The sequence below is a fragment of the Leishmania donovani genome, chromosome 26, assembly GCF_000227135.1.
Source record: "Leishmania donovani BPK282A1 complete genome, chromosome 26".
Classification (NCBI taxonomy): domain Eukaryota; phylum Euglenozoa; class Kinetoplastea; order Trypanosomatida; family Trypanosomatidae; genus Leishmania; species Leishmania donovani.
The window spans coordinates 262453-286575 of NC_018253.1; the positions used below are offsets into that span (position 1 = coordinate 262453).

Below are 24123 nucleotides of genomic sequence, written 5' to 3' on the forward strand. Positions count from 1 at the left end.
TCGTAACTGGTGTGCGTGCGCGTGTATGTGGTGAAGCGCCTCCTCACACATACACGCACGCACAAAGAAGGACGAGAGAGAAGGCATGTGCACGAGTAAGTAGCAGATGAATGCATACCGGCGGGCATGGATGTGCCTGCGTTTGTGCTCGCGGCCGAAGAGGCGGGGGAGTGGGGAAGAGCCATGAGAAGAAGTGTAGTCAGCGATGCGGCATGAGGCGAGAAGCAGAGGAATAGATGCCGAGTAGCGCAACGTCACGACGCCATTCTGGCGCCCCCCCTCCACCCCGATGAAACGCCCGACGCCAACACTCCTACGCCCGGGAGTCAGCACCCCCGTCACATCCCTCCCCCTACCTCTCCCGCCTTGCACAAAGAGTGGGAAACAGCACCGACCTTCACACACACACACACGTATACAGGAAAGCGTGATGGAGCTTTCGCTACCGGTGGCTCACACAACGCCTCAATGCGCACACGCACACACGTGCGGCCATTCCTGTGCCCGTCGTCTCCAACGTCAAGTGCTGTGGCATTTTCGTCTTGTTCTGCGTGTGTGTGTGTGTGTGTGTGTGCGCAACAACACATGCGCGCATACTGTGCAGCACCGCCGCGTTCATGGCACGGTCGTTGGCTGCAGCTGTGGGGCCAAAAAGAGATCAGGATGAGTGAGCAGAGCACCCAAGGGCAGGCACACGTGCACAGAGAATTCCAGCAGTCTGCGCATGGGCAATCCGAATAATGCCGCTCTCTCGCCCGCGATCCGAGAATGGCTGCGGCCCTACCCCGCTCTCACTAATCCGAGTCACTGTGAGTGAGCCTGTACAGGCGTTTCTTTAGCCGCGTCTTGTGGCTTGACTCGACGTGCGGCTGCTGAACGAGTATCGGCAGCAAGGTGGCCTCAACCAGCGGCAGCAGGAACAGAAGACGGCCGTAACCCATCTCCTCCAAGAGAAACTCCACAAGCCGCACAGCCAGGCGCAGAAAGCCAATGTCGAGAAGGCTGCGCAGCACACGTGGAACGCCCGACTCGTAAAAGTTGAAGGAGTGGTAAGTGGGAGGTGGCGGCGGGCAAGCACGTCGCGCTTGATAAACGCTGTTGCCCTTGACGTCGTCGCCGTCGACATGGCTGCGCGTCCCTGCAGCAGTTGGGCCTGTGGCAAGCTGGGTAGTTGCGGCGGCGGTGGTGGGCATCCGGTAGAGCTCGAGCAGCGCGTACCGCTCCTGCCAGGCACGATGACGGTCCAGCAGACCACGCTCCTCCTCGTGCACGCGCCATCCGAAGAAGCGGAGCAGTACCACATAGCTGTAGTAGATACGATCCATCAGTCCAGGTTCTCGGACAATGGCGAGATCGCTCTCCAGTAGGGGGCGGCGGAGCAGCAGCTCGTACAACTCGGAGGCAGAGCAGGAACTCTCAAAAGGGGCTGATGCCCCTTCCTCGGAGCCGGAAAAGTCTTGCTGCACGTGCGAGCTACACTTGCTGCTGCTGTTGTCTTGGCCAGAACACAAGACGGCGGGGTCAGTCGCGCCCGCCTCGTCACCCCAGCGGCAACAAGGGAAGAGCAAAGGTAGTAGCACGTGCCAGTGGAGGCGCAGAAACTCAAGCCCGTCAGACGACGCTAGCTGCAATGCGTAGTTCTCGTCCGCCACATCGCCCAGCCCGTTCACGGCTGCTGGGGGGAGAAGTGCCTGGTGCAGGTCGACCACCGAGAGTGGCGAGCCGTGAGACAGCAGCGAGGGGCTGCCGGTAGTCACCTCAGCTGGCGTTGCGGATGCCGGAGCAGAGACAGCCTTGTCGCCGTTGCTACCGTCGGTACTCGAGATGACGTCGTCGAAGACAGGATCCGTTAGTTGAGTGAGGCTCCACATGCCACGGTAGAAGCGAACGCTGGGGTGGTGCTCGGCAGCGTCCGTTCGGCTCTGCCCGTCTCCCTCCACTGCCTCATCGGCAGTTGAGGCCTCGCAGCAGTGTTGCTGCTGCTGCTGATGTAACTCCATGCCCTGCGCAGTGTAGTGTGGCGGATGCGGTGCAGGAAGCAGTAGCGACGGGCGTACATAGCGAGCTAGGGAGAGAAGAGGCACAGAGAAGTGGAGATAGGCAGGGGACGTGAGAGTAGAGAGGGAGGTGAGCAGGGCACCAGCAACAGCCGCAGCATCACAGGCCAGTACCCGTGGGAGGTAGTCAGCGGCATACAGCGCGTCTGTGCCTATGTGTGCGCGTGTGTCACAACTGGAGAGCGATGGAGAGGAGACGGGAAAGTGTAGGTGGGTGGGACGGGAAGGGGGTACTAGGCGATAGACGAAGGGCACTCATGCCCGACTCTCGCACAAACTCCAGCACGTGCCTGCACACGTCGAGGAACGTCGTTGAAGTGCACCTCCCGTGATCGAGATATCGGTCATAGTGTGTCCGTCGCAGGCTTGCGTCTGTCTCTGTCGGGTTCTCCATGCGGAGAATGGAGGAGAAGAACGTGGGCGCCGGGGTGTTTTATCAGATTAAGTGGAGACGGATGTGCGCACACGCACACACGTGCGTGTGCGCGTGCGTGAAGAAAGACGCGGCCGCCTCGAGCAACAAGGCCTCAAAGGATGGAGGTGTGGGGTAGAGTGGTGGGAAAAGTCCTCCTGAAAGAGGGGAAGGAAAGGTGGAAAGGGGGCATCGTGAAAGAGGAATGCGTAGTGCGCCTTATCGAGAACAGCACGGGAGAGGTTGAGCGAGGCGACCCGTTAGACGCGTTGGCGCTGTCTCGCCCGCCCCTTCCTTTCAGTCCTCCTGACGTCGATAGGGATGCAGCTGAGGCAACTGCACGACTGGCCGCGCTACGGGAGCGCCACGGTAGCGCCCACGAAAGAGCTCTGTGTCGCTGTAGGGGGAGGGAAGGGTGTTCAGTGGCTGCGGAGCACAGTCCACTGCGGCACCGGTTTTCCACTTGAAACCAAACTGCACAATGTCCTTGAGCAGACGGCGCTTCTCGTAACTGCGCACGTCGGCGATGGTGCCTACAAGCTTCTGGTTCACGAAGAGAAGCGGGAGGGCCGGTGTGCCGGCTCTGATGATGAGCTGCTCGCGCAGCGAAATGGCGTGCACGTGGTGGTCGAGCTCCACGACCTTGAGACGGGTGGCATACCAGGATACGTAGTGGCGCATGTGACCCGTGTCGATGGCTTGAGAGCCCACCGTGAAGACGATCGCCCAATAGCGTTTTAGGTACTCATCGAGGCTGCTGGACAGGAAAGGCCGAAAGCGCGCATCGGCGCCGCGGACGCCGTGTGGGCTCATCTCTGCGGTGGTGCGCAACGGAGGAGTGGCAGCAGCGTCTGCGCAGGCGCGTGCGGAAGAGGCGTGCGGCTGGAGCGTCTGCTTTGCACCGCTCACAAGCCACGCCCACCCAGAGAGCCGCACCAGCACGCTTCCTCCGCTTCGTGCACAGGTGCGCCTGTCCCCTCACCTCTTCGCTCGTTTTGCGACGATGTGCGTCACTACTGGGTTCCTCCCTGTGCTCTGATGCTGCCATCCGTCCGAAGCGCACAGGCACACAGAGGCATGCAGACACGTACAAGACGCCGAGAGAGAGAGAGAAAGACGGGGATGGGGGAGAGGGCAACGTGACGCACATTGAAAGAGAGAAGAGGAGGACACGGGGCAGAATGCGCTTGCGCCATTTATGAGACGAATAAGCACAACGCCAGCATGCGCGGTGCCACCATCGCCGTGGCGAGAGTGGCCCTTGATGATGGCCATGGGAAAAGGCGAGGAGAGGAGGAGGAGGACAAGCGACCTCTGGGGAGGGAGGAGGGCTGCTGAGGCGTGTCTCGGCCCGCGCTTGCAGGTTTAAGTGATGAAAACGAAGAGAGAGAGCAGATGGAGGCTCCGTACATAGGAAAGGCTTCTACACTGCCCTCGCTCACCTACCTCGCCACCACCGCCAAATCGTGCAACGCGGGGGAAACGTTTGAAGACCCGTCTCTCGGCCACTTTGGGCGAGTGCGTTGCGGGGTTCCCACCCTGCCCTTCCACCGCTTCCGCCACCGCCACCGTCCCACCTGTATCCACCTTGCTCACGCACAGATCCGCTTCCTTACCTCTCGCCCTCTCGCGACCATCCTTTTCTCTGTAGGGTGTCTACTTCTGGTCTGTGATATACACCGCAGCACACGCACACACACACGTACACATAAACTTACAAAGAGAGGGAGATCGAGGGAGGCACGCGTTGACGCCCTTGCGCACTTCGTCGAAAGACAACGCCGCCCCCCCCCTCTCTCGCTGTCCCTCCCTTGCCGTTACAGTTAATTCATGGTGTGTGTGTGTGTGTGTGTGTGTGTGTGTGTGTCCGCATGCGCGCAGGTGCACAGAGAGACGCGCAAGCGCACCAAAGCGTGGGCTCTCTTCGCTTTCCTCCTCGTCCCTGTCCTTAGAGGACCCCCTCCCTCGGTTTCGGCAAACTGCTCTTGGTGATGGAGGCCACGGTGTGAAGGTCGCGCTTGTCGAGGCCCATCTCCAATGCCAGCTGACGCGTTCGCAGCGGGATAAACTGATTGTCCGTGCTGACCTCGCGCATCATGGGCCCGCAGGAGAGCCGGTGACCCTCCCAGTGTCGCCACTCCACCGGCCTGCCACAGTCCAGGCAGAGCACAACTTGATGCTTCTCCCTGTGCGGCCCCAGCAGCTCGAGGGACACGGTCTGGTTGCAATCGATGCACCAACGCACCGAGTGCACGCACGCTGCCCAATGCTCGAAGAAAGAGTCGGTCGGCACGAACTGCTTGCAGTTGCGGCACCACTGCTCTTTGGCGGTGCTGATCGGCTTGCCGCTGATCTTGTGGTAGTAGATGCGTGTCGGCTCGTGCACCATGCCGTCGAGATTGGCGAAGTCCGACGTGTTGCGAATGGTGAAGTCCGAAAAGCTGCGCTGATGCGCGAGGAGGTTGCCGAGGTCGTTCGTGTCCGCCATGCGGCGCCCGTTGAGGTTGACAAAGAACACGTGGGGATAGGTGAGTATGTTCATCGGGCAGATACGCTTGCGCGGGAAAACGGGGAACTGCTGCAGCTCGTATCGGATCTCTGGGTAGAAGGGGTGGTAGCACACCACCCGCATCCGGGGGATGTCGACGGTGCGGTGCTCACGAGGGAAATGGATGGACAAGAAGTGCGGCCCCACCTGCATCACCTCGCCAACCGCGCCGCCAGGCACCCCGTAATGCTCCTGGCCATCGAGGAGGAGGTGCACCCGACTACCAACGTCGACGCTGAGGGAGTCGACCAGTCCTACCGATGTCGCCGAGGAAGAGTGTACAAGCATGTTCACGAGGAAGTTACCCATCTCTGTCCGCTTGAGTTGGCGGTAGCGCAGCGGCATCTCCTTTACGGCGGGCTGGCGAGGAAAGCGGAGCATCATGCGGGTGGCGACGAACGAGTTGGAAGTCATGTCGTCGTTTAGCAGCGCCAGCGCAGAGGAAGAGGACGAGAGTGACGTCTGGCCTGAGGCGGGATCGTTGACCGCCCCCTCGTCATCCTTTGTCGCTTCGAGCGCCCCTTCCGGCCCGTCGGGCGAGTCGGCAGCCACTGCCTCGCCCGGGAAGCTGGCCCACTGAGCGATGCTCATGGCGTCCTCCTCCTCGATTTCACCCTCTTCGTCTTCGCCTTCCCTTGCTGTCGCGGTGCCCTTCTCGGCTTCCGTCGTGGAGCTCGACCAGGAGAAGAGCCGCGACTCCGGCTTCTCCTTCATCGACAACTTTTCCAGCTCCTTCATCTGCGGCAGCGTTAGTGCACCATAGAACGCCAGCTCGGTTAAGCGCCGCAGCTCCTTCTCTTTCTGCACGTGAGACTTGTGCAGTAGCGTCTGCAAAGGAAATAGCACCTCCCACTGCTCCAGCTGGAAGAGGTAGCCGCCAGTGTCGCTGGTGGGATGGACGGGCAGCCGCCAGAAGTCGGCCGCGGCATACACACGCAGCCCGCCAAACGGCGTGCTCGGCTGCCCACGCAACCGCCGCGCCACCGCGTCCATCGAGAGCAGCACCGTCGGCTGCACAAGCTCTAGCGCATCGAGTATCAGAACATCGATGTTGCAGAGGCTTGGAAGGCTGCTTGCGAAGGTAGACTCCACGAGGCGCACATGCCGCTCCAGGGTGCCTTCCAACTGTTCCTGTGAGGGCAGCTCGTCGCGGCTAACACGCATCCCGATGAAAAAGTTGATCAGGTACCCATCCAGCCGCGCCGCCCGCTGGTTGTCTGCGGAAACGAAGGCCACCCGCTGCCCCTTCTTTTCGCACTGCAGGCCTATCGCCTTCAGCAGATTCAGCTTGCCGGTCCCGTGGTGGCCGCAGAAGAGTACGTTGCATGCAGCATGCCGCGCCTCTCTCGCTTTCGCTTGCGTCGACGCAGCGCCAACGTGGTGCAGGCGGCGGAAGTCGCCGGCAAACCCGGCCGTGTCCACCTCGCGGAGGAGGTGGGCAAAGAAGCGCGAGAGACTGCGCTGAAGCATGACTCGCGGGCGCAGACACACACACGCACACAAAGATGGCAGCCTGGCGCACGTTATCGTGCACTGTTGAGAACAGCAGGAAAGGTAAGTACTGTGAAAGGGAGCGGGAGACCGTGAAGGATACAGCAACAGAATGCCCCCCCCCCCTGCTTTCACTCCTTGTCTTCCCTCTCTCAATGAAGGGAGGGGTAGGGCGGAGAATGGGGAGGGCGTGGTTCACGAGCCCAAGACAGATGAGTCTGTGTCCGTCAGAGGGGGGAAGCGAGCAATGCAACAACGCAGCTATCGACAGCAAACGACATCAACGGAGTTTTCCGTTTCGGTTTCCTTTCTTTGGCTTTAGTGTCTGTGATGAGGAAGATGAAAAGTCGTGTGTGTGTCTGTCGGCGTGAGAGAGTCTAACGCGTCATGTACAGCAACGCCGCGCGCCCCTCGACCCGATCTCCTCCGCAGCTCGGCGTAGACACCCACAGACACAACGGCAACCAGGGAATCACGGCTCTGTGCTCCGCTCTCCTGTCCTTCGTGTTCGCCCAAGAGACCTCTCTCTCCAAGTGTCTGGCCTGCTGTATGTATATGTGTGGGGGGAGGGAGGGAGGAGACACCGAGGGGGAGGAGCAAGTGGGTAGGTAACTACTCTTGCGGAGACAGCTGTGTGAAAGAGGGGAGGAGGGGGAAGATGAGGTTGAGAGTGAAGGCGCGTAGGAGAGGGAGTATATGAGAAGCAGAGTGGGTGAGCGGGGCGGCATGCACCACATGCGTCAGCGAGGGAAGGGAGGGGGAGGTGCGGCAAGCGAGCGAAAGGGAGAAGACGGCGTGCCAGAAGAGGCACACGACGTAGCAAAGGGTTCTCTGGATCTGCGAGAGCGAAGAGGTGCACCGTATGCGGTGGAACATGTCAGAGTGCACCGTGGTGTCATTGCCACTCACATCACCGTGCAACAAACTCAAGCACACGCACACACATGCGTGTGCCGTTTCTTCTCGAGGGAGGGAGAGGGAGCGGCGGCTCTCGCCCGGCTCACCTTCCCCCCCCCACCACCCTACCCCGCCTCTGAGCCTTCAACGGCCGCGCGTGCCTGATGCCCTCGACGCAACTACTCGCGCCAGTGAAGAGGTGCAAAACGCAGCAAGCACGCCAACACACACACACACATCGGCGTGTTCCGCTGCGAGCCGCGCCACGTTGGTCTTGGCACCCGTCCATGGAACTGCGAGCATGTGCGGCATCAGCCGAGCCTCTCGCCCTTCTTGTTCCTATTCGCCCATGTCAGACAACCACCCACACGCAGGACGTGATATGCCGCCGGCGAACGGCATACGCGCACACGTGGGTGGGCAAGCCACATACACGCACCCTCAACAAAGCAAGCGGCGGCTACGTGTAGAGGATTTGCGGCAGCACCGATAACCTTCGCCGCAGGTGCCCGATGGGAAAGCCGTGGGAGAGGAAAGGGGAAGGGGGGCGGCGGCATGGAGGTCTGCCATTGCACACCTGGCAGCGCTCCTATCGCCCAGGGCGAGGCGCGCGCTGGAGCTTCACGTGTGCCGGGCTCAAGGACCTGCTCTCCAGAGAGATTGTTTTTTTTTTGCCTCGCACATGGTCCTCGTCTTCCTTGGCGACTTTCTCGGTCAAACACATACACACGCTTAGATACGCAGGGAGACACAGAGGGATAGGAAGGGAAGGAGGGAGACACTCAAGGCTTGATTAGGTGCTCTCGCTGCGGCAGCTCTACTTCCTCGTCATCCTTGAATACCGCCATGTGCTTGCGCTTGCGAAACCAGTACACAATCTTTAGATTCTGGAGCTCTGGCGTGTACGGATCAGGGTTGCAGAAACCGACCAGTGAGCTCTTCGTGCCTGCGGGCAGCGTCAGCGCCGAGTCACGCACCAGGTTCTGCATCGCGATAGTGACGTCGATGGACAGCGGAATGGCGTCACTGCGCATTGAGCTGTGCCGCGCCTCCGTGTCCGCCTCGGCCTCCAACGAAGCCTTAGCGGTGCCGCGGCGCCGCATCCACCCTCGGACGAGGCGCTTCACCACACGAGCCATAATCTGCGACGGCCACCACCCGGACGGCGAGCGATTCACCCCCGGTGACACCGGGGGCACGATCTCGGCGAACTGAGGCTCAATCACACCGTAGCGAGCGTTGATAATAACAAGGCCACCCTTCCGCTCCTCCTTCGCGCGGCTCATCAGCACCAGGCTCTCGAGGGCGAGCTGCTCCATACGAGCCCTCTCTCGCGCCACGTCCATCTCCGCAATGTGCAGTTCACGCTGCTCGGTGTAGTACCGGATCGCCTTGGCGCGGGCGTAGGGCCGGTAGAGCATTGATCCGATGCGGTACAGCGTCAGTGGCGCGGACAACCACATGAGCGCGTGGCTCACCTTGGGCGAAATAAAGACGATGATGGGGACGGAGATGCGGTGGCGGCCGCGGGCGTACAGGATGGATACCTGATTCACAACGGCGAACTGCGCACTTCGCACAATGAAGAAGGGCGGTGCGATGGGACTGACGGCATAGGGCACGACTGCCGTGAAGGCCAGGCCGTACCGCTGCGTCTTTGAGGGTAAGTACCAGGCCTCAATGCCAAAGGTCGACTGCCCAGCGAGCGGTGAGCAGTTCACCGAGTACTGCATCCGGCCGTACACAGGCGGGTGCTTGGGGTCCTTCGTGTCCACGCCCAGCACGAACTTCTTGCCGGTGAAGGCGGTGACGTACATGTTGTGGAACGCCATGTAGGTGCTGAGGCCCTGCTGCACATCCTCCGTAAAATCGTTGAAGCTGGAACGGAAGTAGCCGTGCTCAGTGAGCGACATGGCCAGCACATTCTCCAGCTCCGCCGTCGCCGACATCTTGCGCGTTAGGGTGAGCTCCAGCTTCTGCAGTAGCGCCGAGTTCGTCAATACAGTGAGCTTCGCCTTTAGCGTCCACAGCGGGTTCAGGGCACGCGCCTGCATGACGCACCACTTCAGCCCATTCACGGCCATGCGCAGCGACGTTTCATACGTACGCACGTCGTCGGGGCGGTACTCTGCCGCGGTGGTGAGGCTTGTGGTCGTCTTCTGCATCCGTGAGGTGCTGTCCGTGCGGAAGGTGAGGGAGAGCCGCGGCGCGACGAGATGCTGGAAGGAGCTTCGGAACGTCATGGACTTGGGCACGACGGCAAACATGAGCGCTTGCGGCACGGGCATGCGGTGCAGCCGCGGCGCCGCTCGAGGCAAGGCACCACCGCTGCTGCCGGAGAGGGACGGTGCAGACGCCTCCCCGGCGGCCAGCCCTCGCATCCGCTGTCTGAGTTGCTGCTGCACCTCCTGGTTCGGGATTAGCACAATGTGACGCTGGCCATCGATGACGACCTCCTTGGCCGTGAGTTGTGCCTGCACCGCGGCAGCCGAGGCAGGGGGAGCGCCTTTCTCAACCACTCTGGCCGCTGTGGTATTCGCCGGCGGTGTCGCGCTCTGCAGTGGCGCTGCTGCAGGAGCGGGTGCTGACGGAGCTGTTGTGGAGGTGTCGCCAACAGGGAAGGAAGTGGTGGCGGACGCGGTCATGGGTCGCGTCGCCGTCTGCTGCTCGTGGAGCGATGATGGGGCGGGCTGAGGCTGCTCAGACGGTGGCTTTTCGTCTTCGGAACTGTCTCTGCCTCCGTGGGTGCTCGACTCAGCGTCGTCGCCGTCCTCGACGCCGCTGCTGCTGCTGCTGCTGCCAATGCCCTCACTCGGCCCTGGGAAGCTGAACAAGTGGGCGGTGGAGAAGCTCACCGTTGTCTGCGAGGTCGCCGAGAGCATCTGTGCGGTGCGCAGCAGCTGCGCTTCTCTGTCGAGAGACAAGATGTAGTTCAAGATGTCCTCGCGCCGGTAAAGTCCGGCTGGGACGAGGGCCAACCGCTGGATCCCCTTGTCACCGCCTGCGTCATACGCAGCGCGCTGCCGCTCGTCGGACAGCACTACGTAGGCATCCTGCAGCTCCTGGAAGCGCTCGTTCATCAAGTTCTGCACCGTGTCGCATTGACTCGCGTGCTTGTCCGTATGATAACGCTGACTGAGGAACAGAAACGCACGGCGTATATCCTGCTGCGTCGCCTTTGGAGAAACGCCGAGGCGGGCGTAGTATCCGGACGGGTCTGCTGTCGTTGCAGGGACGCTGTCTAAGCCACTGCCGTCGGTCCCATCATCGTCGCGCAGCAACTTGGCCGCGCGAATCGTGTCCTCGTCGTCCATGTGTATATGTCGTCCCCCTACAATAACGGTGCTTCAAGAGAAGCAGAAAGAAGGCCGCGAGGATGAGGTGATGTGACAACGGCGTAGCGAGGCACACACAAAGGGCCACAGTGTGTGTGTGTGGCGGGGAGACACGGAAAGGGGGGAGGGAGAAGGAGAGGGAGGGATTAGACCAGCTGCACGACTCGGAACGCACAAAACGAAGAGTGCGACAAGCTCGTCACGGAGTTGGCGCGCAGGGGAGGGAGGCGTACGTGCGCGAGCGAGCCGAGATAGCTTGGCCAGACGCGCTGCGCCGCAGACAGAGAAAGAAGCGAAAGAGAGAGGAATCAACACAGCTATGCGGTCAGCCGAATTCCGTGAGGGCGATGCAGCTGTCAACACACAGAAACACAGGCGCACGCGCACACGCACCAGTGCCGGCTCCAAAGGCGAATTGTATTATGTCAGCGTGTCCATTTCTCTGCCGTGCAGCATGCGCTCCGCTCCGCTCTGCCCCCGGCCCGTCACAGGCCCACCTCCCGTCGTGCGAAGCAGCCGCGCACACAAGCCAGCACGGCAACGCGCCGACACCATCATCTGAGAGCAGGGCCCGCGCACCAAACGCTACCCACACCCGCCTCGCAGGCGCCCGCATTGTGCCGGTTGGCGACTGGTGCGTCCCCCTCGCGGTGGTGCAGGCCCCACACACCCACACCCACACACACACATGCCAGTGGGCAGTGTGAGGGCCGGCTGTGATGCGCTCGAGTCACGCTGGCACGCCGCCCGTCACATGGATGGCACAACCGAGCTCACGGTCGCAGGTCGCCCCGACGCAGCGCCGCCCAGGACCTGTCCACAGACATCAGCAGCCATGCATCGCTCTAGCTTCGCTACGTCGTAGGCGCTTGAGTCTGCCGCCACCAGAAGCGGTTCGGCATTTTTGGCAGGGGGATAGAGGAGGGAGGGAGGGGCTCTACACAGGTGATGGATTGATAACGCGTGCAACACACCTCCGCCTGCCCATCTGCGGCTATGTGCGGGTGTTTGTCTGTCTGGCAAAAAGAACTCAACCGCGCTAATCAGCGGGCGGAGTTGTACGTGTCTTTGCAGCTGTGGCGGTGGGATCGGGTGGAATGAGGTGGGGCCAAGCGAGGAGCTTCAGTGCAGGAGAGAGACGACGTGGGAGAGGGAGCAGCAAGCGAGGGGGTCGGGGAAGGGAAGAGGGCGTGGGGTGGTTCGGTGCTGCTTTAGCAGGCGTCCAGCCGCGACTGCCTACGCCCCGTGCCACTCCCTCCCTCTGTTTCCCTTCCACGCGTGACCGCGGATTGCAGGCGCTCTGCCACTCACGCCACACGCACAGACTCCCACACGAGCGCACGCGCGCCCGGATGGCACGAATCAGCCTGCCCGTTCTTTGCAGTGTGGATGGCGTGTGCATGCGTGTCTAAATCCGCAACACCGAGCAGTCTGAGTGAAGCTCGCACGAACGGGTGGCTTGAATGGAGAAGAAAAAACGAGAGAAGGGCCGGCATGAGCAGCAGCAGCTGTAGCAGTAAAGGCGACACCGTTCCGTAGTGTGTTGCCTTGCTGTCTCTAAATCTGGGCGCAACGCTGGGTGTGAGGCTGAACGCGCGAGGGCGCACGCCCTTGTCGGGCACACACGTCAGCCACAGCACGCTAGGCGAAAGAGGAAGACGAAGTGGAAGGCAGCATATTTTGCTCCCACTGGACGGGGAAAGCAGAGACACTCGCCCACACACCCACGCGCGCACACACATGCGGGAGTGAGGGTGGCGAACACGCCACTGCCAGCGGCCGACACATCGCTCTCCCTGCCCTCAGTCACTGGAGGAGACGGCACCGTGCGCGTACGCTTCGTTGTAGCCGGTGGAGCCTGTTGTATTGTCCACCACGGCGGCCAGCGGACTGTAGCGGGACGCCCACCGGCTTGCTGCACCCCACCCAGCCGCGTTGACACTGCTCGACGGTCGTCCCCACACGCCGGGCACGCCATACGTCGAGTTCGGCGCCGTCAGCTGCTGCAGCACATGGTACCAAACGTCGAACTTGCTTCGAATCTCCGTCGCGAGGCTGATGCAGCGGTGTGGTGTGTTGATGTTCATGCGGTAGAAGAAGCGCACCGGCGCCTCCAGCTGCAGGCACTCCGGCGTTACGCTCGTGATGGTGGACAGCTTCACCTCGGAACTGAGGACAGCGCTCTTCTTCGACGAAAGGGACCACATGAGAGTGCCGCGCTGCAGGTTCAGCCAGACGTAGCGCTGGTGCACGTGTTTGATGCGCGTCCACTTGTAGAACCAGTCACCAAGCTGCAGTTTCTCGAGTGTTGCGCTCAGCAGCACTTCCATTTCGGCCCGCTCCTCGGCCGTTGACGGGTGCGCCGCGTCGAGAAGACGCTGCATCATGCAATCCCCTTGGCTTGCGCGGCTGACCTCGAGGCCGTAGACCCGCGTGGCCATCGCCTGCGGGTAGATACGGAATCCAGGTGGCGGGAGGTACTGCGGGTTCTCCGCGAACTCTGCAAAGTCCTGTCTGCGAAAGGGGTTTCGCTGGGTGTACGCCGTCTGCGCAACGTAACCTTGGCCTCGGATCTCGCCCTGGCGGCGCAGCTCCTTTTGAGCCATCAGCTGCGCGTCAGCCTTGTTGGGTGCCGGTGCGGCGACCACACGCCTGTCCGCCGTTGCTCTGGCTGGCCCTGCCACAACCGTGGAGGATCCACGTGTCGTCGGTGAGTGGGCGGCCGGACTCAGCGCTTGCGCCTGTTGCCGCTTGTGAAACGGCGCACGAGGGACGTTACTTGCCGCGGTGCTACTGCGAGGTGTGCTACTGCTTGTGCGTGGTGCGGGGCTCCTGGCCTGGTCAACACGTCCCTTGTGACGCTCCGGGCCGCGGATGGGGCTAACGGAGTGAAGTGAGACGGCGGCGGGGTGGCTATGGCCGATGGTCATCTGGTCCTTCGCCGTGAGCATGGAAGGCCCAGGTGCACGCGACGTCGGCAGACGTGGCGGGTGCCCGTCTGCTCTCCATTGCTCCCCCGGGGTTGTACTCAGACTAGAGCGCTGATGTGCGCGTCGCGACACCGGTGGCGGGACCGCACTCGCGGAACGCTCGCTCGATCTTGCCGGCGCGGGGAGCAGCGTCATCTGCGTCGCTGGTGATTGCCCACCTTGGAGAGCAGGGCTACTGTGTCGGTACTCGTTTTGCCGACTCTCACGCGCGACCTGCTGTTGTAAGGGCGACATCACAGACGCGGAGGTACTCGCCGACGACGCGGATGCGCGCAGTGGCCGCTGTGTCTTGTTCGGCTGCGTTAGCTGGTCATCGTGTGGCGGTGACGCAGTCGCTGTGTCTCTACTCCCGGAGGAGTTAGTGCAGGGAACCGACTCGATTAAGGAGGACGTTGTCGTGGAGGGCGCACTCTTGCACGGGGTCTTTACCGGGGTCGGCCGCTTCGCCAAGGGAGTCGATCGAGCTGACAAAAGCAGCTGTGGAGCTGGAACAGGTGCGCCGCGGCGCCGCAGCGGCTGGTGAGACGGCTGCTGCTGCTGCTGCTGCTCTACCACATCAGTCTCTCGCGGGCCAGAATCATAGGCATCGAAGGCGTGCGGCCTCGCATAGGAGGGGTAGCCGCTGTCGACATATCGGCGACGGACAGGGTCAGACATCTTGGAACAGTTAAGCGATGGCGCGGCGACAGTGATGGCTTCTCATGTCGACAGCGGACTCTTTTCTGTTGTGGTGCTGTGGAGGAGGGACAGAGAACGTTGTGCATGTGTGACAAGCACGTGAAAGGTGTGGTGAGCCGATGGGAGGATACTTTGAGGATTGCACTGATGTGAACAAATGTCCTCGAGCGCGTGAGCAACCAGAGCCTCGAGAGCCCGGGGCTGAGAAGGGGGAGGAGGCAGCGGAGACACCACGAAGTTCGGATGGCAACGTGCGTCTTTGCTTACCGAGAGAGCGGTGCGCAGCTCACCCCTCCGCACCACTTCCAAAGTGCCATGTGAGGAAGCCCGAGCCGGTGTGCTTGCATGTCCCTGTGCGTATGGGCGCATGCGAGGTGTCGAGGACGCGCGCGGGGAATAACGGGGGACAACAGAAGAATCGCAGGAACGCGACAAGGAGGGAGGACACGGAGACAGCGCACGCACACACACACACACACAGAAAGAGGGGGAAGGGGAAAGAAGAAAGGAACACGTACGCGCAGGCACAGGTGCGACCGTTGCATCTCTTTCCGCTTCACTAACGCTACAAAGCAGCGTGGGCAAGGACTGGGAAAGATTGGCACGCTATCCACCACCTCTCTCTGTGCCCGTGCCCCTCCTGAGCAGAAGGTGAGCAGTCTAAACAATGATCAAGTGAGAAACGCAATAGCCAAGCAGGCAGAGTGCAAGAGCATTACACGGCGGCGTGCCAGTCTTATGCGGCACTGCCACTTGCAAGCGTGAGAGAGAACTCGAAACACACGAGGTACAGCCGCGATAAATGTCAGCTACACCACTGTGACGTCGACCGCAGCAAAGGGTGTTCGCGCAGAACCCGATCGCTACGAAGCAACTCGCGTGTCCACTGCTGCCATACCCGCGGTGCTCGCCGCTCATCACCGCATCTGCCGAGGCACAGCACCTCGAATGCGCGCACCGTCGCGGAAGAGAAGCAAAAATGTCTGCGCAGATTGCGCACATCGCGTCTGTTGCACTTTGCAGTGGCCGCGTGCTCTGGATGCGTTGTCGGTGGCGCAACACTGCGGGATGCAGACGATGAAAATGTACATGCGAGGCGATACATCGCCTCCACCGGCGTGGCTGTGAGACAGGCAGCGCCGTGGTCTGCCTGCACGGCTGGCACGAAAACGCAACAGAGGTACCCCACCAGCTCGTGCACGAGTCGCTGCACCTGCTCGATACAGCGCAAGATAACCCGAAAGGCGACGAGTGCGTCAAGCTGCGCTATCACATCTTCCGGCCCTTCTAGACTGCCCGGCATGCCGCCGCCGCTGTGATGGGCAGCTGCGCTGGAGGCCCTCGTCAGAGAGGCCCAGCATTTCTCCCAAAGAACGGCGTTCGCAAAGTATACCACAATCGAGGACGTGCACACCAGTTCGGGAGACAGCAACAGGGAGGCGAGAAGCGCGTAAGAATCTTCTGCAACTCCCTCCGTCGGCACCACACCGCCGGGTGCGTGACAAACAAGGTGTTTCTCCGATGCCGCGACGAAGCCAAGGCCGCACAGCAGCTGCTCTAAACGCGACACGAGGTCTGATGATGCGAGCCCGCGCGACTGTGGGTGCTGGCCGAGTGAGTAGCGCATCACCGGCGTCGGTGACGGACGGTGGCGGCTGCCGTGGAAACTGGTGCCGTGAGCGTAGGGGAAGGTGCGAGAAGGCTGTGCGACGGCAGCTTGTGCCGAACTGCGGCGAAGCTCGCCCCACAAGTGCGCGGTGAGGCGCGTCGTCCAGCGCTCAGGGTGCTTTGCCTTGAACAAGTTTGTCGCAATCGCACCAACAACGGGATGTCCTTCGGTTCTCGGTTCGCCCGCCTCAACCTTGGAGTTGCTCGTCTCCCCGTGCGCCGCCGTCGTACAGGCGAAAGCAAGCACTTCGGCAGCTAGCTGATCCACCATACACGCAGCGCTCTCCGCCACAAGCTGCACAAGTGGCTGGTAGGCGTCGCTGTGCCACACAAATCGTGGTGTAATGCCCAGCCCCGACACAGCAGAGCGGTACGCATATGTAGCGTACTTGAGACGTGCACCGGCTTCAGACTTCGCATCCTCCTCAACGGAACCCTCGTGGACCGCCACCAACGTCCTGCATCTTTGGCACCGGGGATCACACAGCGCTTGCCTTGCCAGCTGCTGCTGCGACCGACGAGCTAGCGCGGCACCGCGAGAGCGGTGCCGCTGACCCTCCCCCACTTCGAAAAGGACCAGGCGCAACGCGTAGCGGTGACCCCACTCCACAATGCTCTGACGCATGCTGCGGTGTTCGTCTGCGAAGCCATTGAAGCCGCCGACTTCGTCGTCCAACTCCGCGGCGGCTTTGGGTGGCGCACCAAGAGTACCCAACTTCATCTCACTCGGCGAAGCCTGAGACAATTCCGCCAAGGCGCCGTCGCCAGCAGTGCCGGGCCGCGGCGGCATCAGTGGCCGTATCGCAGACGTGCGACCGCTTTCGTGAAGGTCATGGGATCCGAAAAAACGAGGACCCTCCATCCCAGTAGCAGCAGCAGCTCCATGCTCCCACAAGAAGAGAATCGTGGCTACGCTGACGCCACCCTGCCTACGCTCCCTCACCGCCAACCCGTCCACCGTCAGTACCCACCACGGCATACCTGTAGCGCTGGAGGCCGGCCCTACCAGGCCATCGACAGGCATGCACGAGGCGTAAGAGATACCAGCGCCACCGGCTGTACGGTGGGCCTGAACGGCACAGGCGCACCAGCCAATGTGCACTCCCGCCGATTGGCACCACTCCGCATACCGGCAAACCACTGACAGCTGAAAGGCAGCCAGCTCCTCCGTCGCCGGTGTCAGCAGCGCGGCATGCACCATGGCAACAAACGAGTCGCTGACGCCAGGCAGCTCGGAAGCCACACCGTTGCCGTCAAGGATGGCCGCCGTGGTGCCGACCGTGCCCTCCGGCCTGCTGCGGTAGAGTATGCGGAGAGCAAGATGCGAAACAATTGAAGGGAGAGAGATCGGGTACCATCCAAATGTCGGCGCGTCGCATTTCTGGCGCTGCACGGAAGGCCGGCGCAGCGGCATTGGACGCTGCTCCATCAACTGCAAAATGGAGCTCATGACGCGAGTGTTGGGGAGATCGCGAAGTCGCTTGAACCATGACTCGCACATGCGGCAGAAGCGTTCCTCGGATGCGGCGGCCATGAGGGTCAACTGCTCACGCAGCTTGTCCTCTCGGGGACTCTCGTACACGCAGGAACGCTGCTGGAATAGCTGCGAGGAGGCGCAGCATGTAGGTGGGGACATGCCGGCTCTCGCGGTCAATGACACCCCGGTCGCCGAAGGGCAACGAAGCGGACGCGACACAGCAGAGAAAGCATACCAGCACGCACACAGATCGAGTGGGTCTCGGTCGTGCCGAGTGTCCGTCGTCGCGGCCCACGCCTCGGTGAGGAGCGAGCACAACCGGCGATGCATCGACCGGCACGCCTGGTCGCATGGGTCGTCGGCGACCCCCCGAAAAGGAAAATTGGGCACCGCCATCGCCGCCTCGGCGTGTGCGGCGGTTGCTCTTGTAGCGGGCGATATGCCACCGCAGCTCTCTCTCTCGTCAGCCCCCTTCGCTTCGGCGCCCGCAGGCGTCGCCACAACTGCGGCAGCAGATTCCAGCTCCTGCAGCCACGTCGCGTGAAGCTGCAGAGGCCAGTCCATCGTCCACGTGCGCCAGCACTTTAGCAGTGCACAAAGGAATTCAGCCGAGGATTCGGGCAGCGCACGAGGAGGTGTGTGGGCGGACGACTGAGGGCGTTTGCCACCGTGGCCAAGAGCTAGGACATCTTCAGTCATTGTTGCGCCCACGGTTCCACAGGAAGCGGCCTCAGCTGTCGAGATCGCCGCGCACCCCAGCACATGGACCAGGCCGCAATGCAGCAGTCGCTGCTCGTGAAGCTGAACAAACTTCTGATGCTCGTGCATTGCACCTACCGTACCGGCACGGCCTTGGCTGCGCTCTACTCTGTCCGTTAGGCGGCAGCGCACAAGGTTCACGAGGCACGCCAGCTTACACCATGTCGTCTCCTCCACAAAGACAAGCTCAGCTGCAGCTGACGGTCCAGAGCTGATGGTGGACGCTGCGCTCGACAACACAGGTCTGACAGACGTGATGGCGTTCAGTAATCGCAGGACCACGTCCAGTTCACACGCGGGGAACGCTAGCCCCTGCTCCTGCTGCTGGCGCTGACGCTTGTCAAGGAAGCCAAGCCGCTGAAATGTGCTGCACCTGCGCTGCGCGTCGAGCGTGCCTTCCACCAGCGCCGATATCACCACAGCGGTCGTCAAAGGTGTCACCACGGCGGCCCACTGCAGAGCAAGGCGATAGCCGACATTCGCCATTCCGCGGACGAGGTGGCTGCAAGCGCACGTACCGATCAGACTCAGCCGCAGAGGTGGTGAGGCAGACCGTGGCGCGGCGGAGTCGCGCATGCCAGCCGCGCCACCGGCGGCCGCCCTACGACCGCAAACGTCAGGCGCGGTGCATGGACCGTTTACCATACGCTCCAACGCAGCAGCAGAGAGGCAAGCGAAGTCGCCGCCAAGGTGGTACCAGCCACGCCGCAGCTCTGCTGTCCATGCGGAAGGCCGCGAAGACTGCACGCTCCTCTTCAAATCAGCGGGCGAGAGCCACGAGGCCTCAGCGTCGCTCCTGTCACGTAATACAGGGACGCTGTCAACGAGAAGCCACTCAAGCATCGCTAAGCATGGCCGAAGTGTCTCGAGGGAGGGCAGCTGCGGAGGATGCTCAGAGCACGCCCACAGCAATGGCGACCCACACGGCACGACGCAAGGTGCCAGCTCTCTGTGTAGTTCATGAACGACGTCAACCAGCGAGTGCACGGCAAAGGCACGACCGGCGGCGGATGGGATGACCGGGATGGCGCGGCATACCACCGTGGACCACCACCAGCACTGTTGGCCAAGTGAGCGCACTGTGCCCCAGCGCGACGGATCAAACGCATGTCGGTCGCCTGGGGCCTCACCACCGCTGCTGCGCGACGGCTGGAGCGTCTCCGCCGTTGGAACGGATGCGCGGATACCCGTTCGAGCCGCGAGACGCTCTCGCCCGTTCGCTCGCGATTGAGTCGAGTAGAGAAACCGCACAACGGGGTAGGCCACGGCAATGAGACTGCAGGCGTGCCATCGGTCGCTGCTCTCTTGTCGTCCGAGGTGTTGCTTGGTGCAGCTGTTCATCACGGCACCTCGCCCACTGCCGCTACAGTCCCAGAGCTGTCGCTGGGCTGTGAAAGACATCAGCACCGCCGCTCCCCTTAGTAAGAAAGAGCTACTACTGTCGTCACCTTCTTCGCGGTCGTGTCGTGATCGCCGGCAGAGAGGACCTGTGCGTAGCGTGTGCCAGTCCCGTAGACGACACAACGAGTCAGTGACGTGTCCACTCTCGCCGAGCCAGAGACGCACGTGCACAACCACACACCGGCTCAGCGCGCGGCCAAGCGGCTCCAGGGCAATCAGCAGTGCCGCATCGCTTATCTCCGCAACTGGCAAGTCGTCGCTGTCGCTGCTGCTTTCCGTGACTACGGCTGACCCACGTAGCCAGGACGGCAGCGCCGGCACCAGCAGCCTCTCCATGACAGCAAGGCACAGGGACGGATCAATGCAGCATGCGTTGCCGCTGACGATGCGCACGAGATGGTCGACCACGCCGTTGTGGTGGATATCTGTTGGCACAAGGCAGAGCAGTGTATCGAGTGCGTCGTTGGGGCAGAGCGGAGCGACGGGAAGGCGCTCCTCCAGCAACGCGTAGACAGCCGCAAACTTCCGGTGATGTAGGCAATCGGTGCCGCTGTAGCGCCACGAGGCAAAAGCCCGCCAGGACTGTGACACCGGCGGGGCGAAAGTGCCACTGCTGGTTGTCGCGGCCATTCGCCGGCACGCCCCCATGGGCATGCGAGGCGGCGAGCGTGCGGGCAACCGCAATCTGGAGTGCCATCGCGGGAGAAAGATGGCCATGATGAAGCACCCTGGTCTTCGCCGACGTGATGGGCTCGATTGGAACCCCCCCCCGTCGTCGACGCAGTGCCCTGTGCTCTGTCGCACCGCCGCCTACTGGGCGATGTCACGTCGCCCTCCACGTCTTCCGTCCTTCCGGTTTCTGCTCCTCTTTCCTTCTTGCAGAGGGTGTGAGGCGAAAGCGTCGCCGTCTGCTTGTAGGGCAAAGACCGATACGCAGAAATCGGGACTGTGCCGCTGCCGCCTCCGAGCCCATTTCTCACGCACACGCACGTCGAGTTCAGTGCAGAGGCGGCCTCTTCTCGAAAGCAGCGAGCCTCTCGAAGAATCGTTGACAAGGACGCTTCTTGTCCTATCTGAGCACCCTCGCACCCACACCAACGGTTGCACACACAACCCTTGTATGTGCGTGCGAACGACGTTGCGGCGGCGCAAAGAGTCTGGGGATGTGTACGCGTATGCGTTTGCCTGTGTGTGCCTACCTGTGAGGAGTGGCATGGCGCGCATGCTGCGTAGACGACCGAGCGGGAAAGGATAAAAGAAAAGATCGGAGGAGGTAGAGGAAGAGCCACATATGAAGCGAGTGTCCTTGCAGGGCTGAAAAACATGAATTCGCCAAGCAGGCAAACGAAGAGAAATCAAGGCCGCCTGTAGGACGCGAAGGAGGCACGATACCTCGGATACATCAGCACTTGAAAGAAGGTACAGCATAGGACAGGACACGCCACACACACGCACATGAGCGCCATCAGGGAGCCTCTCCCTCCCTGTATCATCTCGCTGCTGACGGAGCAGCACCCTGCATCACCGAAATACGCGTCTTCGCTGGAGGGTTGGATGAGCAATCACACAGAAGCACACGCACACGCATACATACACGCTCAGAGGTGCCCCTCCCCCAGCTCCAGCACCGGAGTGCACGAAAGCTTCAATACACCCGCCACTCCACCCGCCACCACCAATACCCCCCTCTACCCACGTTGGTGCACGTGCATGAATGCGGTCCTTCGGATTATTGTTTGTTGCCTGCGTGTTGTTCACGGTTACCTTCTTTAAATTGGCGTTAATCGAGTCGGCGATGCAAAGAGAGAAAGAGGGGTGAGTGGGGCGGTGGGGCACGGTTTCTTCACGCACCCATATACAAGCACACACGCACACATGTATACATATATATATTATATGTACACGTGGACGAACGCCCCGCGAGGCAGCAGCAGGGCTGAGAGAGAAACAAGAATGGAAAAGACGGTGCTCCGGAGCGACCATCTCCGCATCCACACACACACACACAAACTCCAGCTCCGGCCTCACCTCCCTCGCCAACGCGCTCTCACCCGCCCCCCCCTCCCCGCCTCCCTCGCAACCTGCTGCTCTCTACTGGCTCAAGCAGAAACCAAAGACAAACGTGTGAGCTTATCAACTCGGCAGCACAAACTCAGGGAGTCTGCCATGACCAAGCCAAAGAACGTTGGGGCATCAAGTACATGCACGAGGTAAGCACTGCACTGTCCCTCCTCCGCCCCCGTCTCGCCTTCACGTGTGTGTGTGTGTGTGGGGGGGGGGTGCCTTTGGCTTGTTGGGATGGAAAAGGCAAAGACGCAGAGGAGTCGAGGAGGCAGTACCGCCGACACCACAACAGTCCACACGAGCGCACAGCAGAAAAGTGAACTCACTCAATGCGCACCTTCTTGCGGATGTCCGCCACCTCCTCGTTGTCGCTGTCCTCGTTAGCCATTAGGCTTTCTTCGGCACCTGCAGGCTCAGCGCCATCGTCAATCTGCAGCTCGTCCAGCATCTCCTCCAGTGCGATCTCAGGAATCTCGTCGTCATCCTCGTACTCGTTCTCTGCCGCATCCGCAGCTGTCGCTGCTGTGCCACGCCGCGCGGCGATCTCCTCGTCCATCATACGATAGATTGCAATTTCCTTGCGCAGTTCTGCGTCACGCTCGATTTCGTCCTCAAACTCGCATTCGTCTTCGTTCGCACCACTGTTCGCGCTGGCACCACCGCGGCGGGAAGGTCCGCTGATGGACGTCGCCTCGCCCTGCGAAGTCACAATGTCGAGCTTCTTTAGCTTCCACAGGCGACGGTTGCGGCGCGCTTTCTGCGACGGGAAGAATTTGCGCACGAGAATGACATCCTGCAGCTGCTCCGGCTTGTAGCGATTCTCGTCCAGGTCCTCGTTGTTGAGGATGCGCCCCTCCAGCAGGTACCCTTTCACGAGGTCGCCCGGGTGGAGCACGCCACCAAGGTGGGACTGCACGATCCACTCACGGCCCTCGCCGACCTCGTCCGACAGGCACACGGTGACTAGGCCAAGCTGGTAGGTGCCGTTGGTGACGGGCATCAGCTGGCACTCGAGCACGTAGAATTCAACCAGCTCGCGCGACGTCTGCAGTGACGCGAAGGGCTTCTTCCAGTACAGGGCACCGGTGATTTCGCCAGCACGCAGCGTTCGCGGATCCATGAAGACGATGGAGCTGAACACCTTGTGCACCAGAACCAGCGGCCCCATCCCACCCAGAGACTTGAGGTAGTAGTCCTTGTACGGAATAAGAATAAGGTCCTCGCGGCAGAGTGGTGCAATATCGAGCGCGAAGGTGAAGTGCTGCACGGCCGTGTTATTCTTGGAGTCGTGGGAGACAAGCTGCACGGCATCGCGGCGCGTCACAGGCGCCGCCTTGTTCAAGAACTCCAGGAAGTTCATGGCGTGGCTCTTGTGGGCAAAGAAGAAGTCGAGGCCGTCAGGCTGCCCCTCAATACGGATGAAGTTCTCGTGCAGCCGCTTCTTCAAGATGAGCTGCTCCAGGTAGAGAAACGTCTTCTTGTGGTTCACCTTCTGACGGAGCTGCACGCACGCGTCCCACTGCGGCTGGCCGGTGGCGACCCTCTGGCACGTAGTGCACTGCTGCCACGTCACAACGTACTCAACGAGGCAGGCTTGCTGAATAACAATGTTGTTGAAGACCTCTTTCTGCACGGTGAGGCGCAGCTTGATGCGCTTACTGTGCGGCTCAGTCCAGAGAAACTTGGCATCGACAAGCTTCGCCTTGTTGGCGTTGCTGTTGCTCCCGGCACTGCTGTTTAGCCCCTTGATGCGCTTCAGACAGATGGTAAGCAGCTCGCGGCTCTCCAGCTCGGCGCGAGCCCAGTACTTGGGCGGCTGCAGGTATCGGCCGCACTCCGGACAGTGGATGAGGATGTACTCCTTCTGCAGGTCATCGGTGATGTCAACATGGGCACGGAGGCAGTTGGGGCACATGTTGCTGAGGTTGCTGTCGATCACCAGGCCGCACACACAGCACTGGACCTGCGGCACCGCTTTTCGGTCCGGGTGCTGCTCATCGTGGTCGAGCTCCATGATGGCCGCGTCACAAACCCCGATCACGCTAGTAAACAACAACACAAACGGAAGATGTGTGGCAGAAGAGGGAGGGAGGGGAGAGGGAAGGCCAGCAGAAAGACGCGTACGGGCGTGCCCTGCCTCAGGCTTCCAGAGAGAGAGAGAGGGGGGGAGGGAGGGAGCACAAGAACGAGTTGGGAGCTACGGAGTGCTCGAACGTGTAAGACAATCGTGTGGGCACCGCACTGCGTAGCACGTGCAAAACGATCTTTGCAGTGAGGGTGAGGCACGCATAAAAACTCACTCTCTGTTGTACTGCAGCGCATAAAGTGGCGAGCGAGTCGGAAGTC

The 24123-nt window shown here is 61.5% G+C and overlaps 7 protein-coding genes across 7 annotated transcripts; all 7 read right to left on the bottom strand.

The window, feature by feature from the left end:
• Positions 1 to 794: 794 nt before the first annotated feature.
• LDBPK_260880 (hypothetical protein, conserved) lies at positions 795 to 2000 on the bottom strand (the record flags this gene model as incomplete). The annotated part of the gene is made up of 1 exon (XM_003861627.1): positions 795 to 2000. The coding sequence occupies one exon, from the start codon at positions 1998 to 2000 to the stop codon at positions 795 to 797; it is 1206 nt and encodes a 401-aa protein (XP_003861675.1).
• A 766-nt stretch (positions 2001 to 2766) lies between these two features.
• Positions 2767 to 3282, bottom strand: LDBPK_260890 (hypothetical protein, conserved; the record flags this gene model as incomplete). The annotated part of the gene is made up of 1 exon (XM_003861628.1): positions 2767 to 3282. One exon carries the CDS (start codon positions 3280 to 3282, stop codon positions 2767 to 2769), a length of 516 nt encoding a protein of 171 aa, XP_003861676.1.
• Positions 3283 to 4417: 1135 nt separating this feature from the next.
• On the bottom strand, positions 4418 to 6487 carry LDBPK_260900 (hypothetical protein, conserved; the record flags this gene model as incomplete). The annotated part of the gene is made up of 1 exon (XM_003861629.1): positions 4418 to 6487. The coding sequence occupies one exon, from the start codon at positions 6485 to 6487 to the stop codon at positions 4418 to 4420; it is 2070 nt and encodes a 689-aa protein (XP_003861677.1).
• A 1700-nt stretch (positions 6488 to 8187) lies between these two features.
• On the bottom strand, positions 8188 to 10719 carry LDBPK_260910 (hypothetical protein, conserved; the record flags this gene model as incomplete). Its single annotated transcript, XM_003861630.1, has 1 exon — positions 8188 to 10719. One exon carries the CDS (start codon positions 10717 to 10719, stop codon positions 8188 to 8190), a length of 2532 nt encoding a protein of 843 aa, XP_003861678.1.
• Positions 10720 to 12542: 1823 nt separating this feature from the next.
• Positions 12543 to 14387, bottom strand: LDBPK_260920 (hypothetical protein, conserved; the record flags this gene model as incomplete). Its single annotated transcript, XM_003861631.1, has 1 exon — positions 12543 to 14387. One exon carries the CDS (start codon positions 14385 to 14387, stop codon positions 12543 to 12545), a length of 1845 nt encoding a protein of 614 aa, XP_003861679.1.
• An 826-nt stretch (positions 14388 to 15213) lies between these two features.
• LDBPK_260930 (hypothetical protein, conserved) lies at positions 15214 to 20430 on the bottom strand (the record flags this gene model as incomplete). The annotated part of the gene is made up of 1 exon (XM_003861632.1): positions 15214 to 20430. The coding sequence occupies one exon, from the start codon at positions 20428 to 20430 to the stop codon at positions 15214 to 15216; it is 5217 nt and encodes a 1738-aa protein (XP_003861680.1).
• Positions 20431 to 22099: 1669 nt separating this feature from the next.
• LDBPK_260940 (hypothetical protein, conserved) lies at positions 22100 to 23791 on the bottom strand (the record flags this gene model as incomplete). Its single annotated transcript, XM_003861633.1, has 1 exon — positions 22100 to 23791. One exon carries the CDS (start codon positions 23789 to 23791, stop codon positions 22100 to 22102), a length of 1692 nt encoding a protein of 563 aa, XP_003861681.1.
• Positions 23792 to 24123: the final 332 nt, after the last annotated feature.